This window comes from Typopeltis vanoorti, chromosome 3, assembly GCF_054136105.1.
Source record: "Typopeltis vanoorti isolate ZY-2024b chromosome 3, IOZ_Tvanoo_1.0, whole genome shotgun sequence".
NCBI lineage: Eukaryota > Metazoa > Arthropoda > Arachnida > Uropygi > Thelyphonidae > Typopeltis > Typopeltis vanoorti.
The window spans coordinates 172,195,613-172,220,783 of NC_143551.1; the positions used below are offsets into that span (position 1 = coordinate 172,195,613).

General features: G+C 36.9%; 1 protein-coding gene across 5 annotated transcripts in view; it reads left to right on the top strand.

The window, feature by feature from the left end:
* LOC150108743 (twitchin-like) overlaps window positions 1–25,171 on the top strand; it is a 2,666,638-nt gene that overhangs the window by 1,038,005 nt on the left and 1,603,462 nt on the right. For all 5 annotated transcript variants that reach the window (XM_090390962.1, XM_090390961.1, XM_090390964.1 and 2 more), the window contains 2 exons: window positions 3,165–3,321; window positions 16,864–17,169. In XM_090390962.1, the coding sequence (XP_090247088.1) occupies window positions 3,165–3,321; window positions 16,864–17,169 (463 nt within the window). The remainder of the gene's footprint in view (window positions 1–3,164; window positions 3,322–16,863; window positions 17,170–25,171) is intronic.

A 25,171-nucleotide genomic window follows, 5' to 3' on the forward strand; every position in this document is an offset into this window, starting at 1 on the left:
TCCTCAAGGAATAAAACCAGCTTCTTCAGCTTTAATATATCTGCATGTTATGTGAGTGCCATCTAGTCTGGTCATTTATCCATGAATGTTGATATCTTCTCACCTAACAATGATTGAATTCCTTGGAATTTTCCTCAGACTGGTTCTGTGTTTCTTTCTTTTCATGTACTAATTCCTTGTCTCATACTGTACTGATCACTTTCCATCTTGTGACATACTTCTCATGAAGCTGCTCATTCTTATTTAGTTCCAGTTTGATTTCTTTAGTTTGATCACTCCTAGGTGGAGTGATTATAATCACTACACCCAAAAAAGTAGCAAAACCTAGCACATCAGTACCAGCAATGGACAGATATGTAGCAGAATCAGAGTTGGGTCATTAACGAATCTTGTATAAGAGATCTGGGAAGAAAGGCATAAGTAGCTTTGTATAGCATAAGTTTCTTTGTATTACTGAGAGGGAGAAATTGCCAGCATTATTGGCTGAGTGCTTAGCATATCTACTTTCTAACCAACACGACTGCAGATTTGATCCTACCATGGGCATGGATGTTTGTAATTGTCTTGAATAGATGAATTTGCTGGAAACCGTATTAGAAGGGTGTGAACAGAGAAGTGAGGAGCAGGTTCTTTGCATGGGGTGGTTGGTGAATGGAATCCATTGCTTGAATGTGTTGTGGATGTAGACACATTGAATCAGTTTAAGACATGGTTGGATGAGCATCGTATGGAATAGTGTGTACCTCCCACAATGAGTCTCTGACTCCATGGAAGTCAAATGTTAATAATAATATCATCACCCAGTGTGAGGTCACTGCTCCACTTATTGGAGGCCTGAAGTGTATTGAAAAAAGTTCCATGTTTGGTCTCTAGTGCAACATTTCCAGACTATGTAAAAAATAAATGAAAAATTACAAATATATATATATATATATATATATATAATTAATACAAATGGGAAAATATAACCTTAGCCCACCCATGGTGTGCTATAGGTTTCTAGAAGCCCTTCATGGATGGGAATCATGTTAGAAATAAACAAAAAACACCTGACTACTAATTAGGAGCGACATTGAATGTGATTTTAACCTTTTTGAGAGATATTAACTATGCAAAGACATTTTTAATGCAAATTTCATCCAGCTAAGGTTGCAAAGCCATTATACATTAATATATCTAATATATTGTATCTAATATATCTAATTAATATATCTAATATAATATATCTAATATATTGATAATATATCACCACGTATTCTGAAGGAGTGTGCCAGAGAGTTGACACCTGCCTTGACATATTTTTTTAATACGAGTCTTGCACTTGGTCAAGTTCCTAAAGAGTGGAAGGAGGGCAAGATTGTGCCACTTCATAAAGGAGGTGATTGAACTCAAGCATCAAACTATAGGCCTATCTGTGTGTCAGGTGTTGTGGTTAAGTTGTTGGAGAAGCTTGTGAGAACTAGGATCCAGAGTTGGGTTGACAACAATGGTATAATCTTTGATGGACAGCATGGATTTGCTAAAGGGAGGTCATGTTTTAGTAATCTACTTACTTATTACAATAAAGTGACTGCTTCCTTGGACAGAGGAGAAGGATACACAGTAATATACTTGGATTTCGCAAAGGCTTTTGATAGAGTACCTCATGATAAGTTGACAGTCAAACTAGAGCAGATGGGGTTGGATATTAGATTAGTGCATTGGATTGGAGACTGGCTATCTGATAGGTATCAACAAGTTGTGTATGGGGGTGCAATATCCAGGAAAAGGAAAGTCACTAGTGGAGTGCCTCAGGGGTCTGTTTTAGGGCCATTACTATTTAACTTATATATTAATGATATTGGCGAAGATTTGGATGGAGATATTCAGTTGTTTGCAGATGATGCAAAGTTGGGACGAACCATAAAGAGTAGTGAAGATGTTGTGGCCTTGCAAGAAGACTTGAATAAATTGAGTGATTGGGCAAGCAAATGGGGATGTGAGTTCAATGTTGCAAAATGTAAAGTTTTAAAATTTGGAAAACAAAGATGGGATGCAGAATTTATGCTTGGTGAGAATATATTGTTGGAAGTAGAGGAAATAAGAGATCTGGGGGTGATAGTGGATAAGGATCTAAAATTTAGGGGACACATCGCCAAAATTGTGAAGACAACACAAAGACTTCTGGGAATGATGCGGAGGACACTGATATGTAGAAGTAGGGAGATACTTGTTCCAATGTATAAGGCTTTGATTAGGCCACACTTGGACTATTGTGCCCAGATTTGGTCACCGGGTTTTCAGAAGGATGAAGAGATGTTGGAAAGGGTCCAAAGGCGACTGACTAAGGTAGTTTCTGACCTCTGGAATGTTGAGTATGAGGAAAGATTGAAAAGATGTAATTTGCAGAGTCTCGTGGAGAGAAGGAAGAGGGGAGATATGATAGAGACCTACAAGTTGGTAAGGGGTTGTTATAGGATCAATGGTGGAGAAGTTCTACAGAGAATAGTGGGAGATCAGGGGAGAACCAGAGGTCATCCCTGGAAACTGTATAAGGAGGGTGTGAGTAAGGGAGTGAGAGGCAGGTTTTTTTCATGCAGAGTTGTGAGTGATTGGAATGCCTTGCCTGAGAGCGTGGTGTCTGCAAGTAGTTTGAATGTGTTTAAGACACGGTATGATGAGATGTGTGTGTAAGATAAAAGGACCTCCTAGATGAGTCTTTGACTCCATGAGGTCTTGTTTAATAATAATAATAATAATAATAATAATAATAATAATATTGGATATCATCATCATCATCATCAGTGCCTTGGTCCAATGCCTATTGGTTCTGTTTTGCCATTCCTTGCTATTTCTTTCTATCTATTGCCAAGTGGCTCAAAATCCTACAAACTCTTTCAGTACCACTCCTTCACATCATCTACTCACTCTTACCTTGTACAAGTATAAACAGGAGAGGACTCAGCTATCCTCTTCTGTTTATACTGTCCATTGTACCAGGCATCAAGGTTTTGATCTTTTTACTGTTATGCATTCTGCAGATATGCCCAGAAAGCTTTAATTTCCTTCAAAATATTTTCTGCATTAAGATCTCTTTGCTGTTTGCTTTGCTATACAATTCCTATAAATTATTTTAGATATATTAATTTGCTCGTGACATTCTAAATGGTACTTATTTATTTCAGATTGTAGAGAGTAAGGACACAGTGGAGATTGTTAATGTTGATTACAACACTAAACTTACTCTCCATATTGCTGAAAGAAAACATTCGGGAAAGTATACAATTATTGCAGAAAACGAAGCAGGAAAGGATGAAGCAGATGTTGAAATCATCATACTTGGTAACTGAAACTCTTTATTTTTTATTTTTTTATTTTTCTAGCACATATAAAAATACCTATTAAGTTATTCATTGTAAAATACAGCAATTTCTATTATTATTATTATTATTATTATTATTATTATTATTATATGGCATCTCCATGGAGTCCAGAGACTAATGGTGGGAGACTAAAACTAAATATTTTACACACAAAACCTAACACATCTCTTCTTGAACTCCTTCCTTATCAGGAACTCACAACCAATTCTGGCAGTCCATTCTGACCATTCACCACTCTCCATGCAAAAAATCTAGTCTGCATACCCTTACTAACCACACTCTTACACAACTTCCAAAGATGATCCCTAGTTCTCTATTTGTCATATATTAATAAATTTCCTTTGCATCAATTTTTATAAAAATTGATGCAAAGAAACCACTTTAATGGCTTATAAGTTTCTATCATGTCCCTTCTTTTCCACCTATCAATACAAACTTTGTAACCCATACACCTTCAACTTTTTTTTTTTTAATGCTGCTCAGAAAAGGTTCTTTTTTGTAAACCTGTAGCACATTTTGTACTGTGGGTGGGCTCAAGATTTTTTTTTTTTCTATTTTTATCAATTTTTATATGTTTTTGTATTTTTATTTATTTTTTACATAATCTGGAAATCCTACTCTAAAGACCAAACATGGAATTTTTTCAAGCCACTTCAGGCCTCCAATAATTAGGATGGTAGTCTCACACCAGGCAATGACATTCATCTTCCATTTAAAGACAATCACAAACATCCATGCCCGTGGCTGGATTTGAATGCACAGACTGTTGGTGGAAGAGCAGGTATGCTAACCCCCCTCGGCCAACCAGGCTTCCCATATCCTCAGGCATCTACCCTCACATAGAGCATTTCACGGACCTCTCACCAGCTTAGTCTATTTAAATTAAGGGGATATTAAATCCCACATTGTTTTAAAACCAAATAAGAAACTTAAAGATTGGAATCGGAGAGTTTCATGCCGAATATAGTAAACTATAAAAATATCGGCGATTACTAGCGTGAGCTAATGCAAGTAGTCCTAGTATGTAGTATAATACCAGGCAACTCGCAGCAAAGGTGGTAAAGTCCTGATCGCTATTCTTGGTATTTTCTTATTCGGTTTTAAAACAATGTGGGATTTAAATAATGTTTATATCGCCGAAATGAAGCCTATCGGCTCTTTATATTTAAGTAACTTAATGGGTGCACCTGTTTGACAACTCATATAGCAGAGTATATAAGTTCTTTTCGCTATACCCTTTGGTATTAATTTGGTCTAGCTACTCACTGATGAAGCCTCAAAAAGGGCTGAAACCAGTCTGGGTAGTGACCTCCTGCCATAATGCAATTACAGCATACATTTCCTAGGAAATGTGTTTTTACATTATGGAAAATACCAAGAATAGCGATCAGAACTTTACCACCTTTGCTGTGAGTTGCCCGGTATTGTACTACGTACTAGGACTACTTGCATTAGCTCACGCTAGTAATCACCGATATTTTTATAGCTTACTATATTCGGCATGAAACTCTGATTCCAATCTTTGAGTTTCTTATTCGGTTTTAAAACAATGTGGGATTTAATATCCCCTTAATTTAAATAATGTTTATATTGCTGAAATGAAGCCTATTGGCACTTTATATTTAAGTAGTTTAGTCTATGTTCCTGATCCTCAAGAACCCCAGGTGACCAAATCTGTGCACAGTTCAAGATGCAGCTGAATCATAGCCTTATAAAGAGGGATAATAATGTCCCTATCTTAACGCCTTAGTGTGTTTTTCACCATCCGATATTCTTTTCATAATGCCCTCTTCTTTCAGATTGCATTTCTGACCTCTTCAATCATCCATTTCACATCCATCTTAATTAACCTCTTGACTCTTGTAGCATATTCAGGCATTATCTCTGCTAGATGGTTCTTGAGTAGGGAAAGAGCCTCAATCTTTTTCTATTTCCTCATTCCATGATATATCTGTCAGCTGTCTTCTAAGCTTTGCAGAAGTACCAGCCTTATAGTTCTACATACATCACTTTTTCACAGATGTTGTATATGGCTAGTCATCACTTTATGGTAGCCCTCTCAACTGGAGAGAGATTTGATACCCCATCTACAATAATATTCTCTGATGAGATTATCTGTTCCTTGCACCATCCCTTCTGTTAAGTAATGCCTAAACTAGATCAATCAGAATTTGAGAAAGGCATTCTCTTCTCTCCAGGATGCCATCTCTTCATTTCAGCATATATTACCTAATTGAAGTCACCCATGGTGATCACCTTCTTATTTGCTAGATTAATATGCCTACATATTTCCATCTCACTGCACTTCACATTTCCCAGTCTATAGCAACATCCAACTAGATGTTAGATCTGTCTCTGCCTCAAACCATAATTCCTCTAAACCACTGCACTAATTGTTATTTCACTTAACTGACCCTTCAGTTATATGACCATAGATTGTTGAGGAATTACTGCAGGGTGTATTTATGCAGTTAGTAATGAAAATCATCTAAGATAGCTATAGGATAAGTTGAAATTAGATTAAAAAAAAGTCTATATATTTTTTAAACAAGCATATTCAGTCAAAACCATAGCAGCAACTAATTAAATAATGAAGGATTAAATTGATAAATGGTGAATAAAACAACAACAAAAAAAAAAAGAATACATTGATATTATCTTTTCAATAATATTAAACTGTAATTTGTAAAAGTACATAACAAGAACCTCAGAATTTACCTGCTTGTCATTCCTTAAATTTCAACAATTTCTGTTTCTTGGAATTTTGCTGTAGTGGCTGATGCAGCAAATGAATTTATCTTTTTAATATTATTTTTTCTTTATGAAAAAAAAGTTCACATTGAATTTGTAAGAATTGCATTAATATATGCAAAACCAGATTTCATTATTATTATTATTATTATTATTATTATTATTATTATTATTATTATTATTATGTGACACCTCCAGGGGGTTCAAAGACTCATTGAGGGAGGGCACCTACTCTACAACTCTGTCTCCACCACTCAATAAACGAACTGCAACTACCATCATAATCTACACCAATGCCATCTACCTCCCACCATCCACCACTAGTATTTTCACAGACAATCACAAACATCCATGCCCATGGTGGGATTTGAACCTGCAGCCTTTTGTTTTTTTATATTAATTTTATACTTAACTTTGCAAGTTACCAGAAGAATTAATACTCTGACTCCTGTAATAGTTGTTTGTTTTATGGATGTCACATGCCATTTCATATTTGAAACTGGATATTGAAAAATGGGACATTCTGGTGTCCTGCAAGCATGATGAAACAATTTTTAAGAAAACAGGATGGATGAGCACAGTAATTTAGGAGGAGATTAAAATTAATCACATCTTTATTTCTAAATTGATTGCTCAATTTCTGATTTTTACAGCTCAGTTAAATCTGTGTACTTATGGATTTCTTATTTTCATTTTCAAACAAACTATTGTCTTTTTTTCAAGATCGTGAAAAATCAGTCTCGTGGCTTCGACCTTAGGTTGAATTCACTAGTCTGATTTTTGTATACCATAGTCTCTCCCCCTTATCTGTGCGTTTGCTATCCACGGGAAATCCCGGTCCAAAAATATTAAATGGAAATTTCCAGAAATAAACAGTTTGTAATTACATCAGCAAAGTGGATATTAGATCCAACATTATTTCAAAGCTGAATGTTTGTAGAAACTATGAAGGTTTGTATGTTGACCTGAGAGCTTACAAGAGTACCATCCCTGGCATCCTTGAGTTTGCCTTAGCTTGCACTACTTGACTTAAGTAGCTAAGGCAAATTGCAGATGCTGAGGATTGTATTCTCATAAGCTCTCTCAGGTCAGTTTATGAAACTTTCGTAGTTTCTACAAACATTTAGTTTTGAAATAATGTTGGATCTAATATCCAATTTGCCTATAATTTTACATTGCCAAAATTATGCTGTATGGCTCTTTCTTTTAGTAATAGGCAATTCATAAGTTTTAAATTGCATTTTGTTCTAAGTAGTTGTCGGTTATCAGATCAATTGTCATGTTATTGCAGTGCTTGTGTTCAAGTAATCCTTTTTACATAATAATGTCCCCAAAGCACAAGAGTATTGAAGCTGGAAATTCGGATATGCCAAAGAAAAGCTGTCAAGTGCTTCCTTTTAAGTAAAAATTATGAAAGTTCTTGCCTTCATAAAATGATACATAAATAAATAATAATAATAATAATAATAATAAAAGCTTCAGTTGGATACAAGTGTCCTACAGTGGTGTTATTGTTTGAAACCCTGTGGTATATATTGTGTTTTCGCTGCTGTTTGTTTCACTACTTCAGCGTCTAAAGATGGCGGCCAACAAGAGACGTACGTCAATGACTCGGAGGGCCTCTATATGAAAGTCTGGCTCTGCATTGGATTTTTCGCAACGGATGCATTGCAGAAACTTCTACATGTATGTACTGAAGAATGTGAAGGATTTGTGTACTGTTTGGCTAAATTAGAATAATGAAAACATCGACGTATACGAGAAGTGTCGGGATAAGCTGGAGCGATTAGGAATGGAAGCAGATGTTGTGACCATAGCGGAAGAACTTCGGCAGGAGTTCCTGAAAATGAAAAGTGACCTTCATCTTCTGCAAAAGGAATTGAGTAAAATGTGTTGAGTAGAGAAATTAGGACTATGGAGATTAGTTTAGCTGAAGTAACTAGATCAGGATTAAGTATGGGAGAGTCTTAGGTGATTGATGAAGTAATAAATAGTATGGGAGTGATTGGAATAGGTATCAGCAAGTTGTGCATGGGGGAGTGATATCCCAGAAGAGGAAAGCCACTAGTGGTGTATCTCAAGGATGTTAATGATGTCGGGAGGGGTCTGAATGGCGATATTAAGTTGTTTGCAGATGAAACAATTAGAAATGAAGTCGATGTCCTGGCTTGGCAAAAGGACGTGAATGCACTGGCTAAATGGGTACGTGATTGAGGTTACCAGTTTGAAGTTGAAGTTGCAAAGTATAAGATTTTAAAATTTGGGAAACAAAGGTGGGATATACAATTAAAGGAAGTAGTGGAGATGAGGGATCTGGGAGTGATTGTGGATAAGGACCTGAACAGAATGAAAGCACAAGAGGTCTAGAAGAAACAAGATATCATGAGAGTGAGGGAGTAAGTAAGAAAGCTTTGCGTAATGAAACCGGGAGCGCCATGCTGAATAGCGCAGAAAATGAGGCCGTGAGTGACGCTTGTTTGGACTTGAATTAAGTTATGAGTGGTAAAATATATGATGATTCTATGATAAATGGTATGGCTGAGGGGTGCTTGGCTGGTGGAACAATAGAGTGAGTGGCTTTAGCAATAAAGAGACGGCATGATGCAGAAAAGATGATAGTTACGGTGGGTACAAATGACCTGAGTGGTAGCATAAATCAGGTAGCAAAAGATTTGAGACCATTGCTAGACATTGTGTAGAAGAAAAGAATCAATGGGAGGATAGTGTGTTTGCTGCTTCTTTTTCACAATCATGAGTTAAGTAGACGAGCGATGATAATGAATGATATGATTGCAAGAATGTGCAAAAAAAGAGGTCTGGAATTTGTTGATGTCTGGAGTGTGTTTGAGGACAAAAGACAGCTGTATGCAAGAGATGTGTTGCATGTGAACATGGAAGATCATAAGCGATTGAAGAAGTTACTGTTTTTTTTGAACAAGTTGAAGTAATTGGGCAGGGAAACTAAAATTGAAAAGGTTGAGTGTAAGAGAGAGAAACTTAAGCAGTGATTGTATATTTGTTGATCCTTATTCGTGGAATAAACTGCAGAAAAGAGAGGATAAAAATCGGCATGGGACTACTGAAATTAGTGACATGTATATCAGTTCTAAAGCTGGTACAAGAACTAAAGGGAATCTGAAATTTTTGTATACCAATGCAAGAAGCATTCGAAATAAAAAGGAAGAATTTTTGACATTAGTCAGCGCAATCTCACCAAAAGTTGCAGGCATTAGTGAAACTTGGCTGTCAGCAGAAGATGTGGTTATTGGAATTGAATGTAATGGGTACAGTATTTTCAGGGAGGATAGAACAGGGGGAGGAGTACTGTTGATGATAGCTGATGATTTGCAGCCAAAGAAAGTAGTATATTAAGATGATAACATGTGAATAATAGTTCATTTGAGGTGGTCTGGTGTGAAATAGTGACCAACGCAACCAAATATACAGTTGGTTGCTGCTATAGGCCAGGGGGTAGAGGGGGTAATATTGAATTCATGCATCAGCAAATTAGTGCAATGTCTGCAGGGTTAGTGATTATCATGGGGGATTTTAATTATGGTGATATAAATTGGAAGGAGGAAATATCACATCACAAAAAGGAAATGGAATTCATACATCTTCTACGAGATAATTACTTGAAACAGCACATAACTGAAGGGACACGGGGTGTGAGAGTTTTGGACCTGGTCATTGGTTCAGAGGTTATATGCATAAGTAAGGTGTCCTCGTTACCTCCAATTGGTGAGAGCGATCATGTGGTATTGACTTGGGAGGTTGCAAAATTTGTGGATGTCTCTCTTAAGAAAGGCTATATATGGAACTACAGGTTAGGCAGTTATAACAATGTTTGGAGTGAGCTTGCAGCCATCCCATGGCAGAACATATTGCAGGTGAAAGATGTTAGCAGTGAATGGGATAAAATCAGCAGGTATCTGAGGAAGGCAATATCAGATTGTGTCCCCCATGGTCAGGAAGACAAACAAGGTAGGCATCAGATGGATGAGTAGTAGTATGAAGGTAGATCTGCAAAAAAAGAAAATGTTATGGAGAATTTACAAGGAGAAAGGTGATCAGTACACCCATGAGCAGTACAAGGCTCAAGCCAGGAAGGTTACTAGCATAGTAAGAAAAGCTAAATCAGATAATGAGAAGACCTTGCCAAGAAGATCAAGAGTAATCATAAAGAGTTCTTCCGTTATGTGACAAGTAAAAGGAGAATTACTTCGGAAAGATAACTTTAGTGGGTGCTGATGGTATTGAAGTGCCAAATTCAGATGTAATAGTAAAGTTACTGAGTGATAATTTTCAAAAGTCTTTCATCCAAGTGATGATATCTCTGTACCTGTAGCAATAACTAATGTGAGAATTAAAATTAAGAAATCAGAAGTACTTAGTATATTGCAAAATTTAAATGCAAACACTGCTGTAGGTTTAGATGGAATATCAGCTCGGGTGTTGTGTGAATGTGCAAAGGAATTGTCAACGCCTCTTACTTGGTTATTTAACTTAAGTTTGAACTCTGGTATGGTCCCTAGGGAGTGGAAGGAAGGCAGAGTAGTTCCTTTGCATAAAAGCAGCTCTAAAACTTCTGTAGTTAATTACAGACCAATCACCATCTCGGGAGTGGTGGTAAGAGTATTGGAAAAGTTGATTAAAGACAAAATTCAAGAATGGGTGGATCAGGATATGATACTCTATAGGGGCCAACATGGTTTTGTTAAAGGTCGATCCTGCATTATTTATAATAGAATGGCATCTGAGTTGGACAAAGAAAATGGTGAAACAGTGGTACTTCTGGATTTTGCTAAGGCATTTGACAGGATACCTCATGGAATGCTGTTGCTCAAATTGGAGTGGATGGGGATGCATACTACATTGGTGATATGGATAGGAGAATGGCTCAGGGAGAGATACCACAGGGTGGTAAATGGAGAAGCAGAGTCCAGAATGAGACAGTAGACCAGTGGTGTGGCTCTGTACTTAGGCCATTGTTGTTTAATTTGTACATAAATGATATAGGAATTGGCTTAAAGGGAGATATTCAGTTGTTTGCCAATGATGCAAAGTTGGGTAACGCAAGAAAAATTCAAGCTGATGTTGAGAGTTTGCAGGATGATTTAAATAACTGGCGATATGGGAAAAACATAATGGATGTCAGTTCAATGTGGAAAAGTATAAAGTTATATATTGGGATTAAAAGTTACCAGCTGTGTACTACATCGATGGAACGGTACTCCAAGAGATTGATGAGACTAGAGACTTAAGGGTGTTGATGGATAGGGAGATGAAGTTCAGGGGACGTTGCCAAATGTCCAAGTTTGCACATTTGGATTACTTGGTTATTGAGGAACACACTAACATCCAGAGATAAAGAGGTTATTATTCCCCTTTATAAAGCATTGATACTTCCACATTTGGATTACTGTGCTCAGGTCTGGTTACCTGGATTCTTTGGAGATAAGGAAGTTGTGGAGAAGGGTTCAGGGGAGAATGACTAAGTTGGTGAGTAATGTAAAAAATGCTCCCTACATTGATAGATTGAGAGCTTGTGGATTGCAGAGGTTTATTGATAGGCAGAGAAGAGGGGATATGATAGAAACATTTAAATTACTAAAAGGTTTTTATAAGATTGATGTAGGAGAAATGTTTCAGCTGTGTGACAGTGATGGAAGAACAAGAGGTCATCCCTGAAAATTAAGGAAAAGTGTGGTTAACAAGGGTGTGAGAACAATTTTTTGCATGGAGAGTGATGAATGAGTGGACTGCATTGCCCTCAGCAAAAAACCTTGTGAGTTCAGTTGTGAGTTCTTCGTCTGTAAACGAATTCAAGAAAAGATATGATAAATATTGTTTTGATAGTTTGGATCTCCTGCGATGATTCTACTGATTCCATGGAGATACCCGTAATAATAATAATAATTGTTGTTAATTTCTTAGTGTGCCTGCTTTATAAATTAAACTTTATCATAAGTATATATGCATGTATGTATAGGAAAACACAGTTTTTGATACTATCCACATTGTGTCTCGGAACGTATCCCCGCAGATAAGGAGGAACTACTGTATTTCATTTTCATGTATACTGAAATATCTATGGGCAAAATCATCTTCATTAAAATGTTACTTTTATGAAAAAAAAATGCCTCAAAATTTATAAAAAAAACTATTGATTTTTAAGCCTGAAAAATGTATAAAAGGAATTACTAGAAAAAAAGAGCCATACAACTTCATTTTGGTGATGCAGACTTACATAGCGAAAGTGGATATTAGATCCAACATTATTTCAAAGCCAATGTTTGTAGAAACTACGAAAGTTTTGTAAAATTGACCAGAGAGCTTACGAGAATATAATCCTTTGCATTGGAGTTGACTTAGCTTGCACTACTTAAAAGATATAAGCTCTGCCGAATTATATCCATATATTTACCTTTTATAGTGCATCTTTTTAAGGTTTCACTTGCCTGACAGCTGTTTTGAACTGGTTGGTTCTCTTCAGAGACAAGGCCTGTTTAGGTGCAGGGATTTCTCCAAAAACTCATGCGATCCATCAGATCATCCAACAGTGAGTGACTTGAAGGATCATTTACCTAAGCAGTGGCTCTGCTCAGTCTGTCTCAACCTACCACTGAGCAGGACCGCTAATATTCAAGGAAAAAGCATCAGCTGAGGCAGTTCTAAAACAGGTCACCCCAAGAGACCCAAATCCCCAAATGCTCAACAGTAAGTGAACTCTTGGTCAGTGCATAAAAGGAATTACTAAAAAAAAGAACTACATGGCTTCATTTTGGTGATGTAAAGATAGGCAAAGTGGATATAGATCCAACATTATTTTAAAGTTGAATGTTTTGGAGAAACTATGAAAGTTTCATAAAATTGACCAGAGAGCCTGTGAGAATACATCCTCAGCATTGGAGTTTTCTACAAACATTCGGCTTTGAAATAATGTTAGATCCACTTTGCCTATGAAGAGGTATAATAGATTTTGTGTGTATAAAAGTTAGTGTGGCAGTCTGGAGACCATGATGAGTGTCCAGACTCCATAGAAATGCCCATATAATAATAATAATAAGAAGAAGAAATAAAAGAAAACCATATTTTTTTTTCATCTTTCAGTATATTTGTTACGTCCGTCTATCATGACAACCTCTTTAGATCATGAGTGGTGTGGTATGTGACAACAGCAAATGGGAGATGTCTTGAATTCCAATTGTATTTGCCTAAGCATTCAACCTGAGAGCATTAATACATCCAGGCAAAAGTCATTCACATCTTCAAGTTTAACTTGTGATTTTTAACTTTTTAATTAAAATTAATTGTACATTTGTATATTGATATGCATTCTAAATCAGTATAGATATAGCAATTTTATCATTTATACATTATATATAATTTCCTTATATATAATTTATATACAGAAATTTTTATATACTGTTTTTTTATACACTATCTGAGCAAAAGTATCTGGACACTCCTCTATAATTCATAAACTGACATCTAGATGTTACTACGACCTCATTTAGGTATAAAAGGAGGTACAGAGCTGCATGTTGTTTGGTGATAAGAAGTACAAGCAGAATGGACATATCGAGGGAGCTCAGTGACTTCGAATGTAGACTAGTTATTGGTTGCCATGTTATAAGAGGTTGCCGAGTCCATTTTCATGGAATGGACTTGGCCCTCTCGTAGCACTACATGGAAATCTAAATGCGGACAGATACAAGGACATTTTCATCCATTGCATACTGTCTATGTTTAGAAGATCAATTCAGTGATGATTGTTGTCTGTATCAGCATGACAATGCTACCTGCCATAAAGCAAGGCCAGTGAGGAAATGATTTGTGGACAATAATGTTCCAGAAATGGACTGGCCTGCCCATAGCCCTGACTTGAATCCTATAGAACACCTTTGGGATGAATTTGAATGCCGACTTCACTCCAAACAGACCCCAACGACCCACATCACAAACTGCTCTGACTACAGTTCTTCAGGAAGAAGAGTGGGCTGCCATTCCTCCAGAGATGTTCTGACACCTGGTAGAAACTCCACCTGGCAGAGTTAGAACTGCCATAGCAGCAAAGGGTGGACCCACCCTGTATAAATGTCCACTACTGGAAAGTGTGTCACAGGGAAAATTTGATTCCAGTTTCGAGTAGGTGTCCGGATACTTTTGATCAGATAGTGTATGAAGGTGGTCTGAAAAGCTTTGGCATCGACCATAGATGGCAACACTGTTGGCAAGATTTTTTTCCCTAAGTTGGAACGTCTGTCGTAAGCATTCCTGTGAAATTGCAAGTCATTCTATCAAGTAGTTTGTTTTATACAGCTGTCTATTTATGTTGTTTGTTAACAACACTAAAGTGTTGTCTGTATCCCTTGAAATAGATAAAATTGAGTATTGTGCAGTTATGAAACTCTTTGTAAAAGTAGGTTTAACTCCAAAAGAAATTCATTCGAAGTTGAAAAACGTTTATGGGCACTCTTCTCTTTCATTTTTGACAATTAAGAAATGGACTGCAGAGTTTAAATGTGGCCATACCAGCCATGAAGATGATCCCCGTGAAGGACGTCCAAAAAAGTGTAACAACACCAGAAATCATTGATCAAGTGCAAAATATGGTATTGGATGACCGGCAAGTCAAAGTGCATGAAATTGCTGAGAATATAGGCATTTCAAAAGAATGTGTAAGATATATTTTGCATGAAGAATTGCATATGAAAAAGCTTTGTGTAAGATGGGTGCTCACAGCAGATCAAAAACACACGTGAAAATCTCTGAACAGCTTGGAGTGCTTTAACAAGAATAAAACTGAATTTGTGCATCGATTTATTACTATGGATGAAACTTGAATTCACTATTACACACCAGACTCCAAACAGCAGTCAAAACAGTGGACAGAAGCCGGTTGTTCAGCGCCAAAGAAGACAAAGTCGGTTCCATCACCAGGAAAGGTCATCGCATCAGTGTTTTGGGATGCTAATGGCATTTTGTTTATTAATTATCTCGAAAAGAGTAAAACAAGAACTGGAGAATATTATTCCAATCTTTTAACCAGACTAGATGAAAAAATTCGTGAGAAAAGACCAGGTTTGCAGAAGAAAAAAATCATCTTTCATCAGGACAATGCACCTGCCCACAAAAGTGTTTTGGCAATGGGAAAATTAAGGGTTCTGCACTATGAATTGTTGGAACATTCACCCTATTTGGCTCTCTCTGATTTCTATTTCTTTCCAAAACTAAAAACTCTTCCTCGCTGGTCAGCATTTTTCTTCGAATCAAGATGTGATTGCAGCTGTAGAGGGGTATTTTGCAGATCTTACTGAGAACCACTACAGGGATGAGATAATGGCACTGGGCCCTCGCTGGAATAAATGTATTAATGTTAAGGGAGATTATGTTGAAAAATAAAAATAATTTTGAAATTATAAATTCGTTTTTTCACTGTTAGGCCGAGAACTTTTCAGACCACCCTCATATATCATAATTGCTATTTGTAACATTTTAACCTTGGAATAGCTCATTACTGCTTAACTGAATGTGCCCCCATTAAAAATCATATACCATTAAATGTGCTCCCATATAACTGACTAGCAAATCATTCTCCCAACATAATTCAGCAAACCAGTATGCTTTGATATTTATGGAAACAAAAGATGTAAGCAAATATGTTTTTAAAGTAAATTTTTGAATTCAATAATTTACTTTAAAAACATATTTGCTTACACCTTTTGTTTGTTACACCTCTTAGGTTAAATGTTAATTTTTAGGTAATGAACATGCTTATTTCTGTCATTAATATACAATTTATATTCAGAAAAATTGGTAAGCAAAAAGAGGAAATCTTTCAAAAAGTTCCTTATGTTTAAATAAACATACAATATAATAATTAATGGAATTAGTGAAAATTTATTAAAAATTATTATCTGATTTAAAAAGCACAACATTTGATGCACTCAGTGCATCAACTATTTGAGTGATCAAATTAGGCATTACATGCATCATGCACATAAAATTCATGCACATGAATTTGGTGAGAGCCTGCTTTTGTTTGTTTAATCTGTGATCACAGCAGGAGTCCTCTACTGTTATGGCCCACTGCAAATATGTTTTTTCCATTTCATTGTCCTGTTCATTATTATCCTAAGATTCCAATCCATTATAATATTTTCTACTTTCTACAGCTCAGTTCAACCGATATTATATAGTGCTTTCCATCTTTCATTTCACAGTTATTTATTAATAACAAACATCATGGAGTAAATAACTTGGTAGGGACTTAGACACCAGCATCAGCCTATTTGAACTAGTCAGATTTTAAGAGTTACTTGAATATACATTGGATTGGTGGTTGGTTCTCATGTATGCTCATTAATTCTGGAAGTATCAGGAATAAATTTATGGGATGAAATGAAAAAATATGGGATATAGAATTCTTGGAATAAGTGAGACATGCCTGTCAGAATGGGATAAGAAGTTCTGAAAGAGTTTAGCAAAAAATGCTGCTCATTCAGATTAGTTTTTTGGGTTAATTAACTGTGAGTTTTATGTGTTTATGTGTGAAAAGTAGAAATTGTCCTGAATCAGTAATGATTCATTAATTTGCAATTAAAGAATTGTACTTTCGTATTTAAAAAGTATATCATCAACCTTAAAACAGTAACTAACTGACTTAATGTATTACTTTTTATTATTAGACTGTTATACTCTTTATGCTGCTATTTTTATTTATGTGTATTTATTATATAAATAGGTGCACCATCTAAACCAAAAGGACCACTAAAAGTATCTGATGTTCATGCTAAAGGTTGTAAACTAGAATGGGAAAAACCAGAAGATGATGGAGGAAAACCAATAAGCCATTATGTGGTAGAAAAAATGGATACAGCTACTGGAAATTGGGTTCCAGTTGGTCGAGCAGAAAAAGAAAGTCCTGAAATGAATATTAGTGGGCTAACTCCGGGAAAAGAATATCAGTTTCGAGTGAAAGCTGTGAATCCAGAAGGTGAATCAGAGCCTTTGGTTGCAGACAAACCCATTGTTGCTAAAAATCCTTATGGTAAGTTATATAAACTAGTATGAGGGAAAAATAAAATAAAGTATGAAGGAATTCTTAATGAGTGTATATATATATCATCTCTTATAACTTAGTAGTAAATAATGACAATGACACATACCAGAAATTATCATTAAAGAGAATTAGGAATATACTCAAAAATACCACATGGGAACTTTCTCTCTCTCTCTCTCTCTCTCTCTCTCTCTCCTTACGTTATGGTTAGACATTACTATTATTGTTGTTGTTATTATAATTTTATCCCATTATTCTCTTGATGCTAAGCTTAATGGCCTATCAAGCATAACTCATCAATCCACACCTTGACTCATTTACTATTTCTGCACTCACCAGTCACTCTCAGGGAAAGCATTCTACTACTAACTGGAAGGAAAGATACCTAACACCAAAACCATTTATAGTTTTGGTGTTAGGTGTCTAGAGAGAGAGAGAGAGTGAGAGAGAGAGAGAGAAAAAGAAAGAGAGAGATTTATTCACGCTGAAATGCAAATATAGGAAAACTTAAGCAATTAGGTACATGCAGGTGAATGTGTGAAAGTACTCCTGAGGTGAGTAAGTATGGGAATGACCCGCAAGTGCAGAATTTAATCTCTCAAGCAAATTGAATATTGAATAGAGTAGTCAATTATACTAAGGTCATACTAAGTATACTAAGGTATACTAAGGTCAATTATACTAAGGTCATACTAAGCAATGCCCAAAATTCATTCCTAAAGGAATGAATTTTGGGCATTGCTTAGTATGACCTCACCAAAAGTTATATGCATTAGTGAGACATGACTCTCTGCAAATGATGTAGTTACAGGGTAAGAATGCAAAGGGTTTAGTATTTTCAGGGAAGATGGGTACTGCTTATGATAGCACATGAACTGCAGCCAAAATTGCTGTTCATTTGAAGCAGAAGTCTGGTGCGAGATCAAGGCCAATAAGACAAAATATATGGTTGTTGCTGCTATAGGATAGGGGGTGTAGGGATGATCTGGAAGACATGCATCAGCAAATCACTACAATGAATGCAGGCTGAGTGTTAATTATACATGACTGCAACTATGAACATATAGACTGAAAAGAAGAAAGATCACATGGCAGGAAGAAAATGGAATTTATACACCTGTGTCTCATGTGATGAACATGTGTTGACATGTGATGGTGGGAACTTGGGGTGCAAGAGTATTGGACTTGATCTTAGGACCAGAAGTACTATTCATAGCCAAGTTTATGAATTACCCCTGATTGAGGAAAGTGACCATGCAGTTTTGACTTGGGAGATTGAAAAACACGAGGAATATTCTGTCACAAAGGGGTATGTGTGTAAATAAAAGGCAGATGATTATGACAAGCTTAGGAGGAATCTTGAAGCTGTGCCATGGCATAAAACTCTGCAAGGGAAGAATGATAGTATTTCATGATAGATAGTTAAGGGGCATCTAGAGGAAGCAGTATTAAATTGTATACTTAAGGTAAGGAGGATTAATCAGGTAGGAGTTAGTTGGACAAGTAATTTCATTAAGCATGAGCTGCAGATAAAGAAAATACAGTAGAGAATATATAAGGAGAAAGGTGACTAGCAAACTCATGAACAGTTCAAAGGTCAGGCAAGAAACATGACCAGCGTGGTAAGGAAGGCAAAATCAGATTATGAGATGAAACTAACCAAAGCCTAGTTTTCATTACATGGCAAATAACAGGAAGAATGACTATGGAAGAATAATCTTAATGAATGCTGATAATGATAAGAAATAGATAAAACAGTTGAATTACACAGTGATCACTTTGCAAGGTTATATTACCCAAATGAAGTTAATGCTATGACACATGCAATATAAGCTTATATGGGAACAGAAGTGGATGAATTAGAGGTTCTTAGGATATTGCAGAATCTCAATTTATGACCCCGTGGCAAAAAAAAAAAAAAAAAAAAGGAAATGCTCGACTAAGAGATAAGGAAATTTTAAAGAGAGAGAGAGAGAGAGAGAGTCTTGTACTGCAGTTCTATCATAAGAGGTGTGAAGGGTGAGATTGTGACAAAATCATGCTTCCTAGTTGCAAAATTGACAACATCAGTGAGGCTATTAGAGTGCAAAAGGATAAAGTGAAATAGATTGGCAGTGTGGACAAAGTAGAATGGATGTCAGTTTGATGTGGCAAAGTGTAAGGTTATGAATTTTGGGGTGAAAAGATTTTTATTGTTTTGGCTAGAATAAATGATTTGAAATGGAAAAATTATGGTATGAGGAAGAATATGAAAGAGTTACTGAAAGTAGCAAAAGAAAAGAGTGACAGAGATAGTGAGTCTGTTGTTGCTGTATTGACAGAGTTGAGTTGGAAAGTATGGCCATAATAGCGAATGAATTGATAAATAGGTTATGCAGGAATAATGATGTAGAATTTGTGGATGTGTGTGGGGTGAGTTTGAAGAATGGAATAACTTATACAAGAAGGATGGTTTACATCCTGGTTTAAGTTGGTTTAAGTTGCAGCACATGGGTCTGGATGTCAGATTGGTCAACTGAATTCAGGATTGGCTGTCCGATAGGTATCAGAGAGTTGTGTATGGTGGGGGCAGTTTCAAGGAAGCAGAGGGTTACAAGTGGGGTCCCACAGGGCTCAGTACCAGGACCTATATTGTTTAACCTTTATATCAATGACATTGCCAGTGAATTGCAAGGGGATATTCAGTTGTTTGCAGATGATGCGAAGCTGGGAAGGATTATTAGTAATAGTGCAGATGTGGTAGCCCTGCAAGAGGATTTAAATAAGCGAGATAGATGGGCAAATGAATGGGGGTCTCAGTTTAATGCAGCAAAATGTAAGGTCTTGAGGTTTGGGAAACATCGATGGGATGCTGCATACTCTATGGGAGGAGTTATACTGGAGGAAGTAGGGGAGACATGAGATCTGGGGTTGATGATTGATAGAAACCTGAAGTTTAGGGGACATATTGCAAAGGTGGTGAAGGTAACACAGAGGATTGCTGCAATTATGAGAAGGACACTAACCTGCAGAGATAAGAGGGTTATCATTACATTGTATAAGTCTCTGATCAGACCACACTTGGATTATTGTTCTCAGATTTGGTCCCCAGGATTTGAAGGGGATAAATTAACTGTGGAAAAGATACAAAGACGGATGACAAAGATGGTTTCAGGACTGTACAAGCATAATTATGAGGATCGGCTGAGGGAATGTGGACTGCAGGGTTTGGTGGATAGAAGAAGGAGAAGTGATATGATTGAGACTTTTAAACTGTTGAGAAGTGGTTACAGGGTTGACACTGGCGAGTTCTTTCGCTTGGTTGAACAGCAGGAAGGAATGATGACAAGAGGCCATCCTTGGAAGTTATGAAAAGAAACTGTGTGCAAGAGGGTAAGGAGTGGTTTATTTGTATGGAGGGTGGTTGAACTGTGGAATGCATTGCCTGATGGAGTGGTGGGAGCGAGAACGGTCAATGAGTTTAAGGAGTGGCATGATAGACTTTGTGTTTCTTGGGGGGGGGGGGGGGGACCTCCTGAATAATAAGGCCTAAATAATAATAATAATAATAATAATCTGAATGGATTTGGTGTTCAGATTCTGGGGGGAAAATGTGTTGTTGAATGAAGTGGATCTGCATAATTAGGAAAACTAGAGTTTTAAGGTGGAAGCTGTTGAGCATGTACACAGATATCATCGAGGCAGCTAAGTGTAAGAATGTTCATAAAGAGCCTAAATTACTACCACTGGTAACAAACCAAAATGGGATAGTTAGTACTGTATAAAGAGGGTGTGAGTAGGGGAGTGAGAGGCAGGTTTTTTTCGTGCAGAGTTGTGAATGATTGGAATGCCTTGCCTGAGAATGTGGTGTCTGCAAAGAGTTTGAATGTGTTTAAAACACAGTATGATGAGCTGTGTGTGTGATAAAAGGACCTCCCACATGAGTCTTTGACTCCATGAGGTCTTGGAGTGGTAATAATAGTAATAATAAAACTTCAGGATAGGGGTGGGTCTAAGGAACTTTTACACTTTACGTACACTAATGCCAGTATAATTTGGAACAAGAGGGAGCCTTTTTTTGCATTGCTAAGTTCATCATGGCCAAAGGTTATTGCATTAGTGAAACATGGCTAACAGAAAGGAATATAATTAGGCAGAATGTGAAGTGTATAGCGTTTTCAGAGAAGATAGAGAGAAAAGAATGATGGAGGTAAGTATTGATGATAGCTAAAGAACTGCAACCAAAGAAAGCAGGGTTATACATTTGAAGTTTTCTGGTGTGAGTAGTGGCCAGCAGAACGAAATATACAGTTGGTTAGCCCGGGGATGTATAAGATGATGGGAATAGTATGCTTTGGCAAATAAACTCAATCAGGTGAGTGTGAGTAATTATTATGAGGGACTTAAATTATGGGAAGGTAATGGAATTTATGTAGTTACTAAGGAATCATTACATGAGGCAGCATTTTATGGAATATACTAGGAGTATGAGAATGCTAGATCTAGTAATTCCATTAGAGATTTGCTATAACCGATATGACCACATTACCACCAGTTGGTGAGAGTGATTATATGGTCTAGACCTGGAAAGTGACATCTGTGGAATTTTAGGTTAAGAGGGGTGTATATGTGGAATCACAAGACTGGTAGGCAGGTATGACAAGCTTAGCAGATTGCTTGGATCAGTACCATGGCATGTGAAACTACAAGGGTTAGTAGTTGATAGTTGGTAGTTGATATGTTCGTAGTTCATGGGAAGTGGTAAAGGAGGGTTTGAAGGAAATAATAGCAAACTGCATACCTAGAGTCAGGAGAGTAAATTAAGTGGGAGTTAAATGGATGAATATCATTATCAAGATGGATCTGCAAAAAAAAAAAAAATAAAATAAATTCTGGAGAGAATTTAAGGAGAAAGGTGACCTGCAGGCACATGAGCAGCCAGAAAGTTAACAGTGCAGTAAGAAAGTTAAAAGCAGAATATGAAAGAAAATCGGCATTGCAGACCAAAGATAATCCCAGATAATTTTTTCAGTATGTTGCAAGTAAAAGAAATAATGTTTGTGGCAGAATGATTTTAATGAATACTGATAGTAGGGAGTTAATTGAATCAAGTTAAATAGTAGAGTTACTAAGTGAACACATTATCATTATTTATTATTATTATTATTATTATTATTATTATTACTATTATTACTCCATGTAGTCAAATTCTTATATGAAAAATGAGGTAAATGGACTGGTGGTGGTGCATAGCATATTACAGAACCTTGATGTGAATACAACTATGAGATTAGATGATATATCAAATCGAGTTTTACAAAAATGTACTAGGGAATTGGCAGAGAGAGTGACCAGGTGGTTTTGACTTGGAAGATGATTAGACATGTAGGAGTATATCAAAGAGACGGGAATGTATGTGGAATTATAAGGCAGGTGATTATAATAGTCTTAGACATCAACTTGGGGAAGTTTCATGGAGGGAGGAATTGGAAGACTGGGATATCATTAGCGCTTTGAGAAATTGTTAAGGAATATTTCTTACCAGCAATAGTAAACTGTATTCCACAAGTAAAGAAGAGGACACAATTTGGAGTAAAGTGGATGACAAACAATATTAAACAGGAACTGCATGTGAAGAAGAAGCTATAGAAGAGATATAAGGAGACAGCAGATGCATGAAGAATATAAGACACAAGCCAGGAGAATGACTAGTATGGTAAGGAAGGCAAAAATGGAATATGAGAAGAGATTGGCCCTAAGATGCAAAGAAAATCCTAGGGAATTTTTTAGCCATATGGCCAGTAGGAGGAGAAATGATTGTGGAAGAATGACATTGTGGGATAAAAATAAGAATAGAGTGACTGATCCAGAGGACATAGTAGAATTGTTCAATGAATGAACACTTTATTGGAGTATTTCATCCTGGAGGAGTAAATTTTAATACTAGAGGGATAGGGCAGGTTCGAGGTTTAGAGGTGCAGGAGGAGAGTGTGTTCCAAATACTGAGTACTCTGGATGTCAGTAAAGCTGTGGGACTGGATGGTATTTCACCACGAGTTTTGAGAGAATGTTCTAGGGAACTGAATAGTAAATAGTGCCTTTGACCTGGCTTTTCAATGAAAGTCTGGCAGCGGGAAAGGTGCCCATGGAATTCAAGGAAGGCAAAATAGTGCCATTGCATAAGGGAAGTAGCAGACTGAAAGTGTTTAATTATAGGCCACTTTGTGTGTCATCAGTAGTTGTTAAGATCTTGGAGAAATTAGTGAGGGACCATATACAGCATTGGATGGATGAGAGTAATGTTATCTGTGAGAGTCAACATAGATTTGTGATGGGGCACTCTTGTTTTAGTAATATGCTACCCTTTTATAATAAAGTTACAAGAGCAGTAGATGAGTGAAAAGCATATAGTGGCATTTTCTTAGACTTAGCGAAGGCATTTGACAGGTTGCCATATGATAAGCTGATATTTAAGTTGCAGCAAATGGGTCTGGATGTCAGATTGGTCAACTGGATTCAGGATTGGCTGTCTGATAGGTATCAGTGAGTTGTGTATGGTGGGGCAGTTTCAAGGAGGCAGAGAGTTACAAGTGGGGTCCCACAGGGCTCAGTACTAGGAACTATATTGTTTAACCTTTATATCAATGATATTGTAAGTGGATTGCAGGGGGTTATTCAGTTATTTGCAGATGATGTGAAGCTGGGAACGGTTATTAGTAATAGTGCAGATGTGGTAGCCCTGCAAGAGGATTTGAATAAGCAAGACAATTGGACAAATGAATATGGTTTGTTGGTTTAATGCAGAAAATATAAGGGCTTGAAGTTTGGGACACATCGATGGGATGCTGCATACTCTATTGTAGGAGCTATACTGGAGGAAGTAGGGGAGATAAGAGATCTGGGGTTGATGATTGATAGACACCTGAAATTCAGGGGACATATTGTAAAGGTGGTGAAGGTAACACAGAGGATTGCTGCAGTAATGAGAAGGATGCTGACTTGCAGAGATAAAAAGTTATCATTCCATTGTATAAGACAGATCAGACCACATTTGGACTATTGTTCTCAGATTTGGTTCCCCCAGGATTTGAAGGGGATAAATTAACTTTGGGAAGGGTACAAAGGCAGATAACAAAGATGGTTTCAGGACTGTACAATGTTAATTATGAGGATAGGCTGAGAGAATGTGGACTGCAGAGTTTGGTGGATAGAAGAAGGAGACGTGATATGATTGAGACTTTTAAACTGTTCAGAGGTGGTTACAGGGTTGACACAGGAGTTCTTGCGATTGGTTGAACAGCAGAAGAAGTGATGACAAGGGGCCATCCCTGGAAGTTACGGAAGGAAACTGTGAGCAAGAGGGTGAGGAGTGGTTTCTTTGCATAGAGTGTGGTTGTACCATGGAATGCATTGCCTGATAGAGTGGTCAGAGCGAGAACAGTCAATGAGTTTAAGGTGTGGAATGATAGACTATGTTTCCTAGAAGGGCCCTCCCATGATGAGTCTTGATAGAATTTGTGTTTCCTAGGTAGGACCTCCTGCAATGAATCTTTTGAATCTATGGAGGCTTGAATAATAATAATAATAAGTGTCAGCTCTTGGTTTGTCCCAAGGGGGTAGAAAGATAGGAAAATAATTCCATTGCATAAAGGAGGCTCCTAGACTGATGTAGCAAATTACTAACCAATATTAGCATATTAGGAGTTATAGTCAAGATATTGGAGAAGTTGGTTGAGAGTGAAATACAGGATTGGATAGACAGAAATGACATAATAATATATATTTTGTGTACTATATATGCAACCTATTTTGTGAAGGATAGGTTGTGCCTCAGTAACCTGCTCACGTCTTATAATAGTGACATTGACAGCTGAGTTGGATGAAGGTAATGGGTTTACAGTGATACAGTTGAACGTTGTAAAAGCTTTTGACAGGATACTTCATAAAATTGCAATCAATAAATTGCAAAACATGGGGATTGATATAAAGTTGACCTGTGACTGGGGCATGC